Below are 17,378 nucleotides of genomic sequence, written 5' to 3' on the forward strand. Positions count from 1 at the left end.
GGAGCATAAAATTGTGGGTATTAAAATAATACAAACAGTTACCTATTCAAGTTAGTATGTGAGTAATAGGGGCTCTTGTCATTTATCTAAGAGGTTGAGGGTTTGAAAGAATCTATCTTTTATTCTCAGTACTTCGAGAAATATAATTTTTGTTGTTGATGGGGATATTTCATTGTACTCTAAGATAGTTCATATGAATAATAATTCAAATTTCAAAATTTTCTAATATATATAAATTCTAAAACATGGAGTTGTGTGATTGCTGGATTCTCTTCAATATTGTCATGCTAAAACCATTAAATTCATATCATTTATTATTCATGTACGATAGTTTGAGGTAGAAATCAACTTTAAAAAACAATGCCAAATTTTTTATAAAAAAAAAACTCAGTGAAAATTCAAATTTATACTAATATATATAAATTCTAAAAACATGGAGTTGTGTGATTGCTGGATTCTCTTCAATATTGTCATGCTCAAAACCATTAAATTCATATCATTTATTATTCATACGATAGTTTGAGGTAGAAATCAACTTAAAACAACGCCAAATTTTTTTTTGAAAAAAAACTCAGTGAAAATTCAAATTTATACTCACATGTATATGAATAAATGACGTCTTTTTCCACACATTAAAAGCCCCACTCATATTTTTCTATCTTTGAAAATAAAAATGTATAATTCCCCTATGAAAACTTACCAAATTTTCCATTAGGTTTAAAGTGGATTACACAGGAAAAACCCCACTATTCTTAAATAAAGCAAATAGTTATATAAAATTGATATTATATATATATATATGGAATCAAATTTAATATTTAGAAATTCTTTGTTTTTTTCAGGCATCACGTGATATGTTTAGAAATTGAAATACTAAAATATACGAAATGACGTGAGAGAAACAAAGAAGTCAAAGAAGTGAATAAAAGAGAAGGAAAAGCATGAAAACTAATTATATGGCCCGGAAATGCATATAAACTTCGTGACTGGTATGATGAGAAAAGGTGAACACTGCTGACTATAAACCCAAAAATCCCTTCAATCTTATTAATTTCTCCCCATTTGTATCCACTCAGTGTCATGGGTCTCTCGCTTCGCATTAATACTCTCTCCCCCTCCTTCCCTCCTTTCCCTTTTTCTCTTTCCCCCTCCGCTTCGTCTTCATCATCATCATCATCGATCTTTCATATTCATTTTCTCTGCAACTGTGTTTTTCTCCTCTGTTTCTGAAATGAAGAGCTCTCTGTCTTCATCAACCCCACCTTCTTCTTTTTTCCATCCCAACCTTATTCTTCTTCTTCTTCTTTACCTTCTCTTCTTTGTCTGCTCTGTGAATTGCAGAAATTTGCCACCTTCCACAACCGCCCTCCACCACCAGAATCACCGCCTTCATCATCGTCGATGTGAATCTTTCTCCAAAGAAACCCCACGTTCTCTGTGCTTCCAGCTTCAAAGAATCCACAAGTACTACTACTACTACGACACTACTCTTCATCGTCCTCTTCCTTCCCAGATGACGAACTCTGACAAAAACAGTGAGATTGATCCCAGATATGGCGTCCAGAAGAGATTAGTCCCCACAGGACCAAACCCACTTCATAACTGATCATCCTATCACTCACTCACTACTTTATGTCCTAAGATCCTCATTTAGCAAAACCCATTTTCTTCTTTCTTTTCTTTTTAAGTGTTCTCTTTCTTGTTATCTATCTTTTCTACGTTTTATGATTATAGATACCGAAAGGCTAACCCTTGTTCAAGTTCTTGGATCATCCAACGAGATAGAGAGAGGAGACAGTTTTCTGCATCAACAATGGCTACCGCAGAGAAAGAGACAGTCTTTGGCAGGCATGGCTCCTTATATATAGAGAGAGAGAGCGAGAGAGAGAGAGATAAACAGCATATTTCTCCGAGACAACCTATGCGCTTCTGTACTGTGGTGATAATCAGTTGATTATTAAGGTTCTTTTCTGATCCTTTTTTCTTTTTTCTCTTGTCCCTTTAGGAATAACATACAGGCAAATTATTAGCTGCCATTTCCATGCTTGTTTTTGGGGAGAGTGATGCAGATGAAGAGAGAGAGTAGAGAGAGAGAGAGACTTAAGGTAGGAAGTTTTGTAGAAGGAAAGAGAAGAAGAATCTGAAAACAAGCATGGAAATGGATGTTATGGCTAAGGAAATGGATGAATTGGAATCAAGAGTATCCCATGAGTTGCATTAATGCTGGGGAGCCACCTTGTGACAAAGACTTTACTATTTATGTGGAGTTGCTTGCTCTGTATAATTACCTCAAATTTGGCTTTTATTCATCTTCCTGGTGTCATGTGTGGATCACCAACATTTCAATCTCTCTCTCTCTTTTTAAATTTGTTATAACCTTTTATATTCTTCATGTATAGCTCCTTGTTTCAATTAATGAACGTGACTTGGTATATTTGCATTTAATTCCCTCCTTTTTATTTATTTATTTATTTTCTAGGGGTAGTTGGTTGGTTATTATGAATTTCCTTGACCATAATAATATATATAATGTTCAAATGCACGCACATATTTATATAATTAATTTTTTAGGAAAAAATGTGTACACCATCATTTCAACAAATGCAAATGGTGGGGTGTCCCTAATCTGAATAGAAAATGTGCTGTGTATATTTCAATATGTGGATTTGCAATCTCCACCATGAAATATATATATATATATATATATATTTGGTTTATTGAAACGAAATATATATTCTACTAATTGTGATGTGACATATAACTCCCAGCCCTATTCTATTATAATTGTTCATACTATATTTGTATATTTACAAGCAACACAATAAGAAGAAGAAGAAGAAGAAGAAGAAGTTACTTTTATTTGTGCCTTTCATTGCAAAGTTACGAGGAATCTGGAGATAAATTTGGTAGACTGACAAGAAGATAAAGAAGCCTTCCACGGATATCAGAGATAGGAAACTAAATTTATATTTATTACAATATAAAAAGTGCTTTTTTGTTTTCTAATAGCTTTGCTAAATAGATTTTAATTGAATAATATTTGTATTAATAAAGGTATTTTAGAGACTAATTATTCATACGCTCTCTCATCCTATTCGTTAATCGTTAATTAAGGTATTTTTATAAATAAATTATATTTTTTACATATTTATTATTTTTAACTGATTTAAATCAATTTTTTACTTTATGTAATTTAGTTTATTTTTATCAAGAGTAGCGGAACTCGCTGTCGTTGTTTCTGAAAGAAGAAAACAAGAATGTCAGCGAAGCACAGAAAAGTATAACAGATGGAAGGTACTATTTGACATTTACGTTTTAACGGTAAGGCTGTGTTATTCAATCCAACAAAAATAATTGCAAAAAATGTCCGATAAATTAGGTTTAATTCCATTTTTTTTATTTCTTTGAAAAAATTGGATCACTCAAATACTCCTTCGGTTCTTAATATAAGACCAAATTGTTGAGTTAGTTTTGGTCTTAAATATAAGACCCATTTCTCATATTTATCAATTTTCTCTAAATTACCCTTATGGATACTCCCTCAACCATAACCAGGTAGAAGGGAAAAACATGTCATATTTTTTATAATTAACTAACTTACCTAACTTCTTTAATCTAATCAAATTAGTTAAATGGGTCTTATATTAAGTACAGGAGGAGTATTATTTTCAGTGCCAAATGCCGACGAGTACTGTTGAGATTTCCAACTTGATATTGCGTTCCCCGAAGCTCAGCTTCGATTAATCCATATTTCATTGTGTTCCTACTACTTTTCTTCCTCACTCATCAAATCCGAATCACAGATTCAATAGCCTGGAATCCAAACAAACAGAGACAAATCCCATTCTCAATAATACTTGATTGAGCCATTGAGGGACTGGGAATTCCAAATGTCGCGGATACTCTTTACTGCAGTATTTCTTATCATTGGTTCTGTTTTGTCACACTTCAATCTCGCGCACTGTAAAACCCTCAAGCGTGACGGTATCGCTCTTCGCCTTTCTCTCTCAGTATCTGATCCTAATTCTAATTTGCGTAATGAATGGCATTGTCGTTTTCAGACGTTGAAATTGGAATTGATTGAAGGGTTTGTGTGTCTTGCGATTAATTTTCAGTGAAAGCTTTGAACGAAATCAAATCGTCTCTTGGATGGAGAGTCGTGTATGCGTGGGTTGGAGAGGATCCATGTGGTGACGGCGGTTTGCCGCCGTGGTCCGGTGTCACCTGCTCCACTCTTGGTGATTATCGAGTTGTCACCGAGCTGTGAGAATCATAATATCTCAGTTTTCCTACTCATTTGCTAAAGATACTTTTACCCTAAACGCCAAAATTTCAATTCTTAATCCAGAGAATCTTACCCTGCTTAATGTTTTATGTCTGTCACGGCCATTCCTCTCCAGCCTTAGATATTCTCTCGAATAAAAGCTTTTTATCTTTCAACTCCAACTATCTCCGAAGATTGAAGAGTGACATTATTGTGATATTCGAGATGAAGATTGGAGTCTATGGATGGATTTTGATTGATTCTTGTCGTTGTATTTGCAGTGAGGTTTATGCGGTTTCCATTGTGGGACCATTCCCTACTGCAGTAACCAGCTTGTTGGATCTTACACGGCTGTAAGGTTCTTTTTAAAGAAATTCAGGAGAGAAAAAAAGCTTAAAGCTTCAAATCTTGATGATGCGTCTTGAAGTAGTAGCAGAAGATCCTCTTATGCCTTTTTTTTTTTGGGACTGAAACTCTTAGGGCCTATTTGGAAATTGGAATCATATTCATAAACACCTATAAAAATATTTTACGTAAATCGGAATAAAATTTTTCTTATAGATTTATTTCATATTTTGTAAATTATAATTGAAAAATTATTTACAAGTCATTCTAAATGGGTTCTTAATTGTATATAATCAGGGAAAGCAATTGTGGTTTTCTTTTGCATTAGTTTTTTAGTGATAGTGAGGCCCGAATTTGAGGAGCCCTGACAGAGTATGAGATAGAACTCTTATCGAATATGATGTGAGGCAGGATATGGAATTACAATAATTTTTAACATTGACGTAGAATGACCGTGTGTGTGAAAATAAAATGATTTAATGCATGAAAAAATGAACATAAAGATTTGAATCATAAGCAAGCATTTCAAATGTAAAATAGGATATACACAACAAGTTATCAATGAAAGTACAAAACAATTTAAACTAAAATTTCAATTTATAACTAGATTATAATAGGCTCATATTTTATATGAAATGTAAGGTATGTTGTACTCTTGATAACATATAAATAATGTAATTTGCTATACATCATATGTAGATCCTTTTTGAGTTATTTCGGAACAAGGAACAATTCGGAACATGTTGATATGTTTCGAAGTAATGGATCATACCGCATGCATTCTTGATACCAGGTCTCTTTACATGATGTACCCTGCTTCTTTCTCAAACCCTCCAAATGGAGTCAAGATTCAAATGTTAACAAGATGAATGATAGTGTTCCCAAGCACTAAAGTGCCTCCATTTTGCTACAACCTTCTGGTCTCTTATGGATTGTGTTGTGGCAGGGATCTGCATAATAACAAGTTGACAGGGCCTATTCCTCCTCAAATTGAACGGTTGAAGCGTCTAAAAATACTGTAAACTCATCTTATCCTTCATTGAAACTGGTTCCTCTCTTTTATTTGATCTAATACTTAATTTTTGAGATGATGCATTAGAATGTTGTTCTTCCTTAAAACTTTGCAATGTAGTGAATTTGGTCAAAAAATAGCAATCTAGTGAAGACCTTTAATTCAATAGCTTTTGTAAACTCATGAAGAGAATGTCTTGTTAAAGCAATTGCTGATCTTCCAATGACTTTTGTTCATGCCGACCGACCTTAGTTTCCTTCCAGAAATTTGAGGTGGAATAAACTACAGGATGCGATTCCCCCAGAAATTGGTCAGCTCAAGAGTTTAACACATCTGTAAATAACCTTAACCTACTTGGCAACCTGTACCTCCCTGTTTTTTCACTTCATTCTCATTTATATTTACAATCAAGATATTTTACACTTATGCAGATACCTGAGCTTCAATAATTTCAAGGGAGAAATTCCCAACGAGCTTGCCAATCTTCAGGAGCTTCGCTACCTTTATCTTCATAAAAACCGTTTTAGTGGAAGAATTCCACCAGAATTGGGCTCCCTTGCAAACCTGCGACACCTGTAAGCATGAAATTTATTTAAGCACATCTTATTTGGAAGCAAAGTCTGTGATATCTCACACTATTTACGTTTGTAGGGATGTTGGTAACAATCATTTGGTTGGTACCATAAGAGAACTCATTCGCATTGAAGGCTGCTTTCCAGCAATGCGCAACCTGTAGGTTATTTGTAGTTGGTGGATATGTACTAAATCCACTCATGCTGACTTTACCCTCACAAAAGTCTTTCTTCTCTTAGTTCTCTGAATAAACCCTGCTCCTTTTCGTTGTCTTGATATTCAGATATCTAAATAATAATTATATTACCGGAGGCATACCTGCGAACCTTGCAAACCTGTCCAGTCTTGAAATCTTGTGAGTTTTGTCTTTCATTCTTCCCCTCTGTATTTCTCCTCCTACTTCTATCTTCTCCTTCTTCTTCTCACGAAAGTTTTGCTTCTGATACTATGCGGGTTACTATGTCTTATGGCAAAAATCTCTAAATATGCGCATGAGCGATTTATAGAGCTGTTGGACAGAGTTAACCTAAAACAGGAAATTACGTAACTACAACTATATTCAAATAATCAAAAAATGCACAGACCTTAGGAATTCTTAAAATATTATAAAGGAAAATTCCAATAACTTGGGAGAAATATCCAGTAATAGTTTGATGCTCTTGGACTTTGAAGCATGGACACTGGGAAAGGGAGATTGTGCTTATGTTAACACATGCCAAACTTTCATATAATTTTCATATTAGGCAGCATATCACAGTTGGTGGTATTATTTTTATTTTTTTTGGGTGAAATTTGGTGGTATTATTTTGTGATGACGAATTCATGTCAATGTCCAGATACTTCCCTAACATTGAGTGAACTCGATGTTGCAGTGTGATTATTCAGCCAGTTGTATTGCTTGGAATTAAGAATTTTCAATAAATTTGTTTGTTGGTGACAGGTACTTATCCTATAACAAAATGTCAGGAGTTGTACCTTCTAGCCTCGCTAATATTCCTAAGTTGACATACTTGTAAGTTCTCTTCCAACTTGTTTATAGTTCTGCCGGACTGCTTGTAGAAGGATACTTTCAGAATTGCCTGTCACCTTTGATTAAAAACGACGTTGTGTTTTCTCGACATATTGATGTCTTTCATTCTAGAATTTGAACTTTTGAGTAAAAATGTCCTTCGCAAGGAATTTTGCTCATGTTGGCGAAACAAGGTGAAAAAAAATCAGTCTTAATGTGCTACCATGATCCTCCATACTTGGGTTCAAATTTTCTTCCTCACGCGAAAAGCAAAATGGAGCACAAGTTCTATACTTCTCGTTTTTATATATGTTGGCAGGAAATACGTTTGTCATCACTGTCGATTACCGGAGAGTTAAGGTTTTTTCTAAATCTTGATTTCAGGTACTTGGATCATAACCAATTTACAGGCAGAATACCGGATGCCTTTTATAAGCATCCATTCTTGAAAGAAATGTGAGGTTTATAAACCTTCAGAAATAGCGAACCACTCATTGTCATCTTTCTCACTGAACTGAGTAATCATATGCTCTTTTCCTCCTCAGGTACGTTGAAGGAAATGCATTTCGGGCCGATGTAAGCCCTATTGGTGTTCATAGAGTCCTTGAAGTTTCCGACACAGACTTCCTTGTTTAAGCAGCTCATTACACTCTCTTATTTTCCCCGATGGAGTTTGCTTGTTTAATTTGAAAAAATAGTTCGTCTTAACAATCTCAAAGAATTAGCCAGCTAGGTTCAATTTTGTACAATTTGATTTCCATCAATAAAATTAATCGTTCATCTTGGTCTTATAGTTGTCAGTAATAGTGGCTCGTCTCACCTTTCATGGTAATACATATGGAGACTAAATGCTTCTGTTAATGTGTGTCCGGTGCGCAAGCTTATTCAATGAGTAAAGTAGGAAAGTTGCTTTGTGTGTCTCCTCCTTCCTGTCTGAACAAATCTACTTTCAGATTGACCTGTGACGACATTTTCTGATAAATTGCTGCTTAAAGAATCATGGAAACCAATAGTTTGTTATATTTTTAATTCAGGGTGTTTGAGAATATTCCTAGGGTAACTTGAACGACAATCTAACATCCTTTTCTTGGAAGACTCAAGATTCTTCGAAATGTGAACTGATAAATCTGGATTGCGACATGAGGTTAAGAAGGTCAAATAACAGGATCCTCTGCACTGAAAGGAAAGTCTCTAGAGAGGATATAATACCTGTCTTCACCCAAAAGGCACTAGAGTTCCAAACCAGAAAGTTCATGCAAAGCATATCCAACCTTGCTTGCCCCAGGTTTCTTCTCCTTCAAATAAGCACCACCATGTGGATAGATAAGGTATTGCTCACAAAAAGGGAACACCTCAAAACAGACATCTCATGGAGAATTTGATGAATCAGATCAGGTATGTCACCGTGACATTTTACCTTGGAAATGGCGCGACATGTGCCGGTAGCCGTGTTAGTGTTTACATATATTTGAATAAACAAACCTCTTCAAATGGACAGAGGCTTTGCATGCATACGTTTTTTAGTTGCTATAATACCCATAAGATTGCATAATTCTACTATGTTATCGAGATTTAGTTTGCAGTTATGTGATCAAGCTTTAAAAGAGCCCAGGTGTCTGATCTGATAATGAATTGAACTGATTTTGCCTCAAGGAAATAGAGTTCATAATTATCAAATCTGCTGTGAATAAAATACAAATTTACTGATTAGAGTTCGTAAATATGATCAAGTTAATCTTGAACCCCTTCCTTAGGTCGATATTTACTGGTGCAGAGGAGGAGAACAGAGCTGATCTGAGTGGCATCAGGGTTCAGAAAATACCCTCACAGAAAGGTGAGGCACTTTATTCTCTCCGTAGTTTTAATTCCTGTATTAACCAAGAACGGTTGCTAATGAACAAAAAGCAAAAAAAAGTTCTTTTTTAGCAACCGACTTTCCCATATCCCAGTAGAAAAAACAAACATTCCTCGTTCACATTACAATGGTTTCTTGATGATGATGATGATGAGGAAGATGACGAACAGAGAGTGAAACACATGGTCAATAAGATTGTTTTTCTTTTCCTACCATTTGTATGCGTTACCCATTTTGCACGTCAATTTTTTCAGAGAAGAAGGCCCAGAATTGGTTCCCAAGGCAGTTTTTGAGAAAAATGAGTAATGACTATGATTCTCAAGAAATGGAACACGCTACTGCAATTACAGCTGCCGCAGTCGCCATAACCTCACAATATTTCTCTGAACGGAAGACTAGTGAAGGCCCTGAGAGCTTATTGACCAAGACCAAAAGCAAAGTTGGTGGTTTATCCAGGAAACTCTCAGGTAAAGTCATCTATAGAAAACTAGATTTATCATTTTCGTCCTTACAGAAGAGATCCGAAATGATAACGAACTGCTTCTACTTCACATGCAGGTTCATTCAACAAGGTGCCAATATTTCCGGTCACGGATGAAGAAAAGCCGGAAAAGACTCTCACCCCGGCATCATCAATGAAGAAAACTTCAGCTCCTAGTGACCATTTCAAAGGGGATGATGATAAACCTGAGTTCCCACCGCCAAGAAAGACCCAGTCTTTTGGTGATTCGAACTTGAAGAAAACTGAAGAAACAAATCTTGCGATCCCACAAGCAATTAAGTCTCCATCTTCAAGGCTAATGCCTCCTCCTCCTCCTCCGCCACCGCTGCCGCCACAACCACGAGGACCACAAGTGAGGAATAATTCCATAAAGCCTGGCCCTCCAAAACCACCCACTCCACCAAGAAGACAGAACCCCAATGAACAAAAAGCAGCTGCTTGGGAGAGAGAACAGCTTGAAGCGATAAAAGAAAGGTGCATACATGGCCGTGGTGTTACTTTGCACGCATTTAATATTGATTGGCAATATCTTGATTCAAGCATCGCATGCACTTCTTAAGTTGCTGATGGAAAATGCATGCCAGGTATGAAAGGTTGAAGGAGACAATACATGCATGGGAAAACAAGAAGAAGGCAAAAGCCAGACGCAACTTGGAGAAGAAAGAGGTTCCTTTCACTCATCCATTATTTTTTTATGCTTGATTAAAATTAGAAACTCAGTGCATTGTGTGCTCAAAAAACTTTTTGAAACAGATGAGGAGTTCTGAGAAGGAAAGGCGAAAAGCGTACACGAAATTCCAGAGTGATATGGAATATATTAATGGGATTGTTAGGGCTGCAAGTGCTGAAGCAGAAGAAAGACGAAAGAATGAAGAGCGCAAAGTTAGAGAAAAGGCAGAAGTAATCAGAACAACTGGCAAGCTTCCAGGAGCATGCCCCTGCTTCTGAGATCACCAATTATGTGCAGCATCACTGGGGTTGGAGGAACAAGAAGCAACCCGTAAATATGTCTTTCATTGTTTAATTTACAAATTCTTAACTAACATCTGTTACGAAACGACATGTCTTCGGAATTCGGATGATTTTTATCTTTTTATACGAGGAAAGAAAAGCAAGTGCAACCAAAAAAAAAAAAAGAAATTGTAATATATGATTACATGTACTTTGAAATTGCAATAATGTAGACAAATACCGAGCTGCCTAAGATAGAATTTACATAATGAATCACAGTGTTTTCTCTGCCATATCAAAGAAAGTTGACGAGTTATTAATTGCCAGAAAGGAATTCGAGTTAAATTTTTGAGATAGCGTTACTTGCTTCTAGAAACCTTGTATAATATACTGCATAATGGTGTTAAAGAAACAATAAGTCTTGAGATCAATGCATGAACCGAAATAAGAATTCAAGCAATGCAAAGTATCACACAAAAGGGAACATAACCTAATTCACTGAACTTGATGTTGACCAAATTAAAATTTTACGATAGAGGGTAGATAGGGTAAACATAGGAAATGGCATACAAATCACAGCTTTGTGACTTGGTCGGATTTATAGAGACACAAGATACGGATACAACAAAACAAAGTATGTTTCTGTGAACTGTGAAGCATTAATAGGATTTTCCTTTAAACAATTTTTTTCTTTCAATTTATTATTTAGTTAATCATGAGATAGCATTTTTCTTCCAGTTTAATCAAAACTGTTAAATGAAATTTATTTATTTTTTTAAAAACTATGCTGCTGTTAAAGGCACATTTTATTTAGAGAATAGGGTGCCAAGAATCAATACTTGCTAAGCAATTGAAGTCACTCCTCGAATCAAATCAAGGGAATTATCTTATCTTTACTGTTACTTAATATCCATTTATTGATTCATCGTAACACACAGACATCTCTGTCCACCTTCAAGATTCTTCTCCATTACATCCTACTTTTTGGTTGACATAACACCTAAAAATTGAACACATGATATATACATAAATATATATATAGATATTCAAAACAGAGTTTGAGCCTTTTAAGGAGCAATACATCACATATGATGAATTGAAGTCACAAAGCAAGAAGTTGGAATTCCTCACCAGATCAGAAGAATAACAGCAAATATATATCTATGGTAAAACCCACAAACTCCATACAGATTTCACAAAAACAAACCCATCACTTTTTCAGGAAGCCTTGAGCCAACTTCAAGTAATCCCCATAGCCGCCGCTGCCGCCGCCACTTTCCGAGTGGCCTGGTTTTGACGAGTGAGAATCAGCTTTCGAGCCCGATCCCAAGAACCCTTGAGCCATCTTCAAGTAATCCCCCTGCCCATGTGACTGATGATCCGGTTTTGTGGAGTGCGTGCTGGCGGCGGTCGGATGGTCGGAAGGTGCGCCAACGACGGGATTGTGGGAGGAGCTGCCGTACTTGTGAAGGTAATCCTCGGCCTTGTCAACGTACTTCCCAAAGGAATTATCCTCCAATTTGCCGTAGTGACAAGCGGCCTCGAGAAGATCCCCGGCGGCATGGGCGGCATGGGCCTTGTCGACTTTGCCCGTTTCGTGGCGGAAAGTGGCCTGGGCTGCCTGAGCAACCACTTTGGCGCTAGAAAGAAGCTCGCTGGAGGAGTGCTGCTGGTGCGAATGGCCGTGGCGGCGGGTCGGATCGGAATCCATAGCTGCAATAGAAGAGATTAGAGAGAAAATTTGTCAAAAGAAGATAGGATTTTGCAGAGAGAAATTGAAGGGGGAAGAAAAATGAGAATGAAGATGAAGTGATTGGGGCTTTGGGATTATTGATCTTCTATTAAATAGTAGGTGGGCATCAGGTCTTTTGCTCTCGTTTCCGCGTTCGGGCGCAAATATATTTTTATTATTATTTATATGGGGAAATTTCACTGTAGGACCGCAGAAGACAAATAATTTCAAAGAGCCCCCAAAACTTTCTGAAACCTCACTGCAGGACTAAGGGACCAATCTGATATTAATTTTTAGAGTGAGATTACAATAATACCCCTCCCTTTTTATTTTATTAAAAAATAAATATTTACCGGAGTTATTGTTCCGGCCACCGGAGGTCGGAGGTCCGGCCATCGGCGCTCAGGTGGCCGCCGTCAGGGTCCGGTCACCGGTGGCCGGAACAGTAACTCCGGCGGGACCTCCGGTGGCCGGAGTTTTTTTGTTTAAAACAAAGTGGCCAAGGGAGGGTTTGAACCCAGGACCCCTTGGCACACCAAAAGACTTGTAACCACCAAGCCAAGCAACCCATTCAATCATAAAATGCAAATAAAACTATATATAACAAAATAAACGCAACAGTCCAAATGTAAGTGAACAAGTGAAATTAGACGATTTACAAGTGGAATTCAGAAATTTACAACAAAAATTAGGCAATTTACAAATAACATAATAGAAGTCATAACCCCAAATGCAAGTGTTTAAGTGCAAATGAGCAAGTGAAATTTGAAGATTTACAATAAAATTTTATGGATTTACAACCCAAATTTGGCAAACACAAGAGAATTCACAACCCAAAATGTAAGTGTTTGAGTGTAAGTGAACAAGTGAAATTAGACGATTTACAAGTGTGATTCAGCAATTTACAACAAAAATTAGACAATTTACAAATAACATAATAGAAGTCATAACCCCAAATGCAAGTGTTTAAGTGCAAATGAGCAAGTGAAATTTAAAGATTTACAATAAAATTTTATGGATTTACAACCCAAATTTGGCTAACACAAGAGAATTCACAACCCAAAATGTAAGTGTTTGAGTGTAAGTGAACAAGTGAAATTAGACGATTTACAAGTAGAATTCAGCAATTTACAACAAAAATTAGGCAATTTACAAATAACATAATAGAAGTCATAACCCCAAATGCAAGTGTTTAAGTGCAAATGAGCAAGTGAAATTGTCGAATTTCACTTGCAAATCTATAAACTTTTGTTGTAAATCTTCAAATTTTATTTGCTCATTTACACTTAAACACTTGTATTTGGGATTGTGAGTTCCATTATGTTATTTGTAAATTGCCTAATTTTTGTTGTAAATTACTGAATTCCACTTGTAAATCGTCTAATTTCACTTGTTCACTTACACTCAAACACTTACATTTTGGGTTGTAAATTCTCTTGTGTTTACCAAATTTGGGTTGTAAATCCATAAACTTTTATTATAAATTTTACTTGCTCATTTGCACTTAAATACTTGCATTTTGGGTTATGACTTCTATTATGTTATTTGTAAATTGCCTAATTTTTGTTGCAAATTTCTGAATTCCACTTGTAAATCGTCTAATTTCACTTGTTCACTTACATTTGGACTGTTGCGTTTATTTTGTTATATATAGTTTTATTTGCATTTTATGATTGAATGGGTTGCTTGGCTTGGTGGTTACAAGTCTTTTGGTGTGCCAAGGGGTCCTGGGTTCAAACCCTCCCTTGGCCACTTTGTTTTAAACAAAAAAACTCCGGCCACCGGAGGTCCGCCGGAGTTACTGTTCCGGCCACCGGTGACCGGACCCCGACGGCGGCCACCTGAGCGCCGGTGGCCGGACCTCCGACCTCCGGTGGCCGGAACAATAACTCCGGTAAATATTTATTTTTTAATAAAATAAAAAGGGAGGGGTATTATTGTAATCTCACTCTAAAAATTAATATCAGATTGGTCCCTTGGTCCTGCAGTGAGGTTTCAGAAAGTTTTGGGGGCTCTTTGAAATTATTTGTCTTCTGCGGTCCTACAGTGAAATTTTCCCTATTTATATCCTTATCTCTATTATTTTAGCATATCTTTGGTCAAAATGATAAAGTCAAATTATCATGAACAAATCTCTTTGTTGCGTGATTAGAGAAATGAAAAAGATTAGAGAACAATTATAAAGCTGTGTTGATGAGGATTTTCCTCTGGATGTGTCCCTGAAAGATGAAGAGGTTTTTTTATTTAATATCTGCCATTTTCAATGGCAGCGGTAGGGAGTTAAATGATAAAAATATAAAAGTTGAGGGCATAATTTTTAAGATTACAAAGATAAGGGAACTTACAGGTACTTCGGGGCAAAAACAAAAAAAACTGGAACGTGTCGGTGGCGCTTGTTCATGAATGTCAGCCACGCGCTTTTGTAATTGTGTGTTTGGACATTCCCGTTATTGACCGTTCTTATCCGTTGTCCCCGCACTGCTCATGTGCTATTATTAGGGGTGGGGGGACGGAATGAGAATGGGCCAAAAAAATATATGATTGATATATAATTAGGATAAAAATGAAAAAATATATTACTACTTCCAGTCCTAATTACAAGAGCTAGTTGATTAATTTGAGGAGATTAGGAAAGTAGGTTAAATTAGTTATTTGTCTTAAATAGGTGTTGTCTTTCCTAAAATATCCTTACTAATCAAGTGTATTGACTAGAATTATTATTGTTACAATGGTTACTTTAAAAAAAATGTATAAATATGAGAGACAAAATAGATTGGAATCTTATATTTATGATCAAAATAAAAGTTAAACAAAGTCTTATATTAAGGATAGGAGGTAGTAAATAATAAGACAAATTCATATTATACTATTTTTTATTTTTAATAGAAGAATTAGATAAATAATCTAAGAATAGTAAAAAAAATAATTAAATTAATTATTTGTTACAAATATGTATTGATCTTTCTATAATATTTTTTTAAATCGTGTACATTAAATTATTAGAATTATTCTTTAATAAAAAATCCTTACTATTAATAGAGATATACTCCTCCGATCCTAATTATAAGACCCAATTGACTTATTTGAGGAGATTAGGAAGTAAGTTAAGTTGGTTATTTATAATAATAAGTATTGTTATTCCTAAAATATCCTTGCTAATTAAGTATATTGGCTAAAACTATCATTATTAGAAGGATTATCTTGGAAAAAAATGCATAAATATAAGAGAGAAAATAGATGGGTCTTATAATTAGAACCAAATAAAAAGTCAAATTGGATCTTATAATAAGGACCGAGGAGTATAATTTATGAAAAAATAAAAAATAAAAAAAATTGAATTTCATTAGTTAACATCAAATCTGATACCAACTGCTTCTCATATTAACCACAACAAGGAGCAGCTTTTTGAAAAACCCAACCCCTTCAGAAGTTGGATGTTTATATTTTTGACGGTATCTCAGCGTGAAAAGCTTCCGGTCGAAAAAAAGTGCGGAAAGCAAGCCAAGAACTCAAAAGAAGCTTCTTCGACCTCATAGATCAGCATTTCAGTTTTGTCTCGTGGGAACAAGACTCAGTAATCCAAGTATCCAAATATTATGTCTATATATATATATATATGTATATATAGCTCAGGAGAGCAGATACGGAATACAAACAACAATACACACTTATTTAATGGACTCGTAAGATCATAGCTCGTAACAGCAGGTCTAGCATCGTACGCACACATCACTACAGACACAAGTTTCCTCCCGTTTCCAGTTATAAATATGCCTCTAACTCTCAATCACACCACCACTGCACACATAAAACCCTTTTACGCTACTCTTCACATAATTAACTTTAATTATTAATATCACTCCATGAAGCCTTGAGCCATCTTCATGAATCCGCCGGCGCCGCCGCTTTCACTTTAATTATTAATATCACTTCATGAAGCCTTTAGCCATCTTCATGAATCCGCCGGCGCCGCCGCTTTCAGACTCACCTTCTGGCTTTGACTCTTCTGATGGTTTCTCCGACTGGTGGCCTCCACCGCCGCCGCTGCCGTACTTATGAAGGTAATCCTCAGCCTTCTCAACGTACTGCCCCGCGCCCTTCTCCTCCAGCTTGCCGTACTGACGAGCTCCCCCTAGAAGATCACCGGCCGCTTCCGCCACCTTGGCCTTGTCCATGCTGCCGGATTCCTTGCCGAAGCCTGATTTCGCCGCCTCGGCCACCACCTTGGCGCTGGACATAAGCTCACTGGTGGAGTACTGCTGGTCGGCACCACCGTGTCCCTCCTGACGCCCGCGTTCGGAATCCATTATTCTCAGACTCTCACAAAGCTAACACAGAGAGAATATGATATTGAACTGAAAACAGTGAAGGAGTGGATAACCGTTGAAGATCCCGGGGATGGGCTTTATATGTATATATACATATATATAGAAAGAGATGGGCGCGGATGGATGTTGAGAAATAATGAGAGTGAAGATATGATATGTAAGTTGACCAAAAAAAAAAAAAAGATATAATATGTATGAGTGGATGTGGAGAATCCACATGGGTGATGGATAAGAAGGTGTGGCGGTGGACGATGAGATATTTCGTATTTTGCGTGTTTTCTGGGGACCCTCATTTTGGACTTAAGCCACGTTTGGTAAGAGGGATTGAGGGGGAGGGAATGGGATTGGAGGAAGGATTGAGTGATTTTGTCATGTTTGGTAGGAGGGATTAAAGATTACCAGGATTGAGCGATGCCACATTGGTGGGATTATACAATCCTACCTTCTCCCCGGTAATGCGTTTTAATCCTGGGACTAAAACGCATAAAAGACAAAAATACCCATATTAGAATAATGTTAAGACAATGTATATTTTGTTACAGGCTTGAAATATTTTATTTCAAACAGGAATATTCTATTACAGACTTAAAATATTTTGTTTGAGATAAGAGTATTTTGATAACTGTTTGATGTAAGATATAGATTATCTTGAACTTATATTACAAAAAATTATAGTAAGAACTGTTATTTGCTTCTTATCTTTTGATCTTACATATTATTAATTTCAAAATGTATTACTAAATTTTAAGAAGATTATAATTTTAAGGATCTAGTGATAACTTTTTCTAATAAAAATTTTATAATTTT

At 36.1% G+C, this 17,378-nt stretch overlaps 5 protein-coding genes across 8 annotated transcripts; 3 read left to right on the forward strand and 2 right to left on the reverse strand.

The window, feature by feature from the left end:
* Positions 1 to 1,143: 1,143 nt before the first annotated feature.
* Positions 1,144 to 2,445, forward strand: LOC114720581 (CLAVATA3/ESR (CLE)-related protein 10-like). The gene has a single exon (XM_028906242.1). It carries the CDS (start codon positions 1,232 to 1,234, stop codon positions 1,604 to 1,606), a length of 375 nt encoding a protein of 124 aa, XP_028762075.1. The 5' UTR covers positions 1,144 to 1,231; the 3' UTR covers positions 1,607 to 2,445.
* Positions 2,446 to 3,714: 1,269 nt separating this feature from the next.
* On the forward strand, positions 3,715 to 7,992 carry LOC114720567 (leucine-rich repeat receptor-like serine/threonine-protein kinase At1g17230). Of its 4 annotated transcripts, XM_028906222.1 has the most exons (11): positions 3,715 to 3,984; positions 4,116 to 4,263; positions 4,546 to 4,617; positions 5,556 to 5,627; positions 5,885 to 5,956; positions 6,053 to 6,196; positions 6,273 to 6,353; positions 6,478 to 6,549; positions 7,135 to 7,206; positions 7,588 to 7,659; positions 7,749 to 7,992. In XM_028906222.1, exons 1-11 carry the CDS (start codon positions 3,891 to 3,893, stop codon positions 7,837 to 7,839), a joined length of 990 nt encoding a protein of 329 aa, XP_028762055.1. In that variant the 5' UTR covers positions 3,715 to 3,890; the 3' UTR covers positions 7,840 to 7,992. The 4 variants fall into 4 exon arrangements, with proteins under 4 accessions (XP_028762055.1, XP_028762057.1, XP_028762058.1 ...); XM_028906224.1 differs by lacking the exon at positions 6,478 to 6,549; XM_028906225.1 differs by lacking the exon at positions 4,546 to 4,617.
* Positions 7,660 to 10,780, forward strand: LOC114720566 (uncharacterized protein At3g61260-like). Its single transcript, XM_028906221.1, has 7 exons — positions 7,660 to 7,748; positions 8,238 to 8,598; positions 8,958 to 9,037; positions 9,313 to 9,525; positions 9,617 to 10,034; positions 10,145 to 10,226; positions 10,314 to 10,780. The coding sequence occupies exons 2-7, from the start codon at positions 8,573 to 8,575 to the stop codon at positions 10,506 to 10,508; spliced, it is 1,014 nt and encodes a 337-aa protein (XP_028762054.1). The 5' UTR covers positions 7,660 to 7,748; positions 8,238 to 8,572; the 3' UTR covers positions 10,509 to 10,780.
* A 606-nt stretch (positions 10,781 to 11,386) lies between these two features.
* On the reverse strand, positions 11,387 to 12,338 carry LOC114720572 (nodulin-related protein 1-like). Its single transcript, XM_028906231.1, has one exon. The coding sequence runs from the start codon at positions 12,220 to 12,222 to the stop codon at positions 11,722 to 11,724; it is 501 nt and encodes a 166-aa protein (XP_028762064.1). The 5' UTR covers positions 12,223 to 12,338; the 3' UTR covers positions 11,387 to 11,721.
* Positions 12,339 to 15,838: 3,500 nt separating this feature from the next.
* LOC114720557 (nodulin-related protein 1-like) lies at positions 15,839 to 16,664 on the reverse strand. The gene has a single exon (XM_028906208.1). The coding sequence runs from the start codon at positions 16,548 to 16,550 to the stop codon at positions 16,170 to 16,172; it is 381 nt and encodes a 126-aa protein (XP_028762041.1). The 5' UTR covers positions 16,551 to 16,664; the 3' UTR covers positions 15,839 to 16,169.
* Positions 16,665 to 17,378: the final 714 nt, after the last annotated feature.

This window comes from Neltuma alba, unplaced genomic scaffold (genome assembly GCF_004799145.2).
Source record: "Neltuma alba isolate B1F8T4 unplaced genomic scaffold, ASM479914v2 tig00011988_pilon, whole genome shotgun sequence".
In the NCBI taxonomy this organism is placed as follows: domain Eukaryota; kingdom Viridiplantae; phylum Streptophyta; class Magnoliopsida; order Fabales; family Fabaceae; genus Neltuma; species Neltuma alba.

Coding starts and splice junctions, on each gene's coding strand:
- LOC114720581 (XM_028906242.1), top strand. CDS start 1,232: ATGAAGAGCTCTCTGTCTTCATCAACCCCACCTTCTTCTTTTTTCCAT.
- LOC114720567 (XM_028906222.1), top strand. CDS start 3,891: ATGTCGCGGATACTCTTTACTGCAGTATTTCTTATCATTGGTTCTGTT. Junction 3,985..4,115: donor TAAAACCCTCAAGCGTGACG/GTATCGCTCTTC, acceptor ATTAATTTTCAG/TGAAAGCTTTGAACGAAATC. Junction 5,628..5,884: donor TTGAAGCGTCTAAAAATACT/GTAAACTCATCT, acceptor GTTTCCTTCCAG/AAATTTGAGGTGGAATAAAC.
- LOC114720566 (XM_028906221.1), top strand. CDS start 8,573: ATGGAGAATTTGATGAATCAGATCAG. Junction 10,035..10,144: donor CTTGAAGCGATAAAAGAAAG/GTGCATACATGG, acceptor AATGCATGCCAG/GTATGAAAGGTTGAAGGAGA. Junction 10,227..10,313: donor GCAACTTGGAGAAGAAAGAG/GTTCCTTTCACT, acceptor TTTTTGAAACAG/ATGAGGAGTTCTGAGAAGGA.
- LOC114720572 (XM_028906231.1), bottom strand. CDS start 12,222: ATGGATTCCGATCCGACCCGCCGCCACGGCCATTCGCACCAGCAGCAC.
- LOC114720557 (XM_028906208.1), bottom strand. CDS start 16,550: ATGGATTCCGAACGCGGGCGTCAGGAGGGACACGGTGGTGCCGACCAG.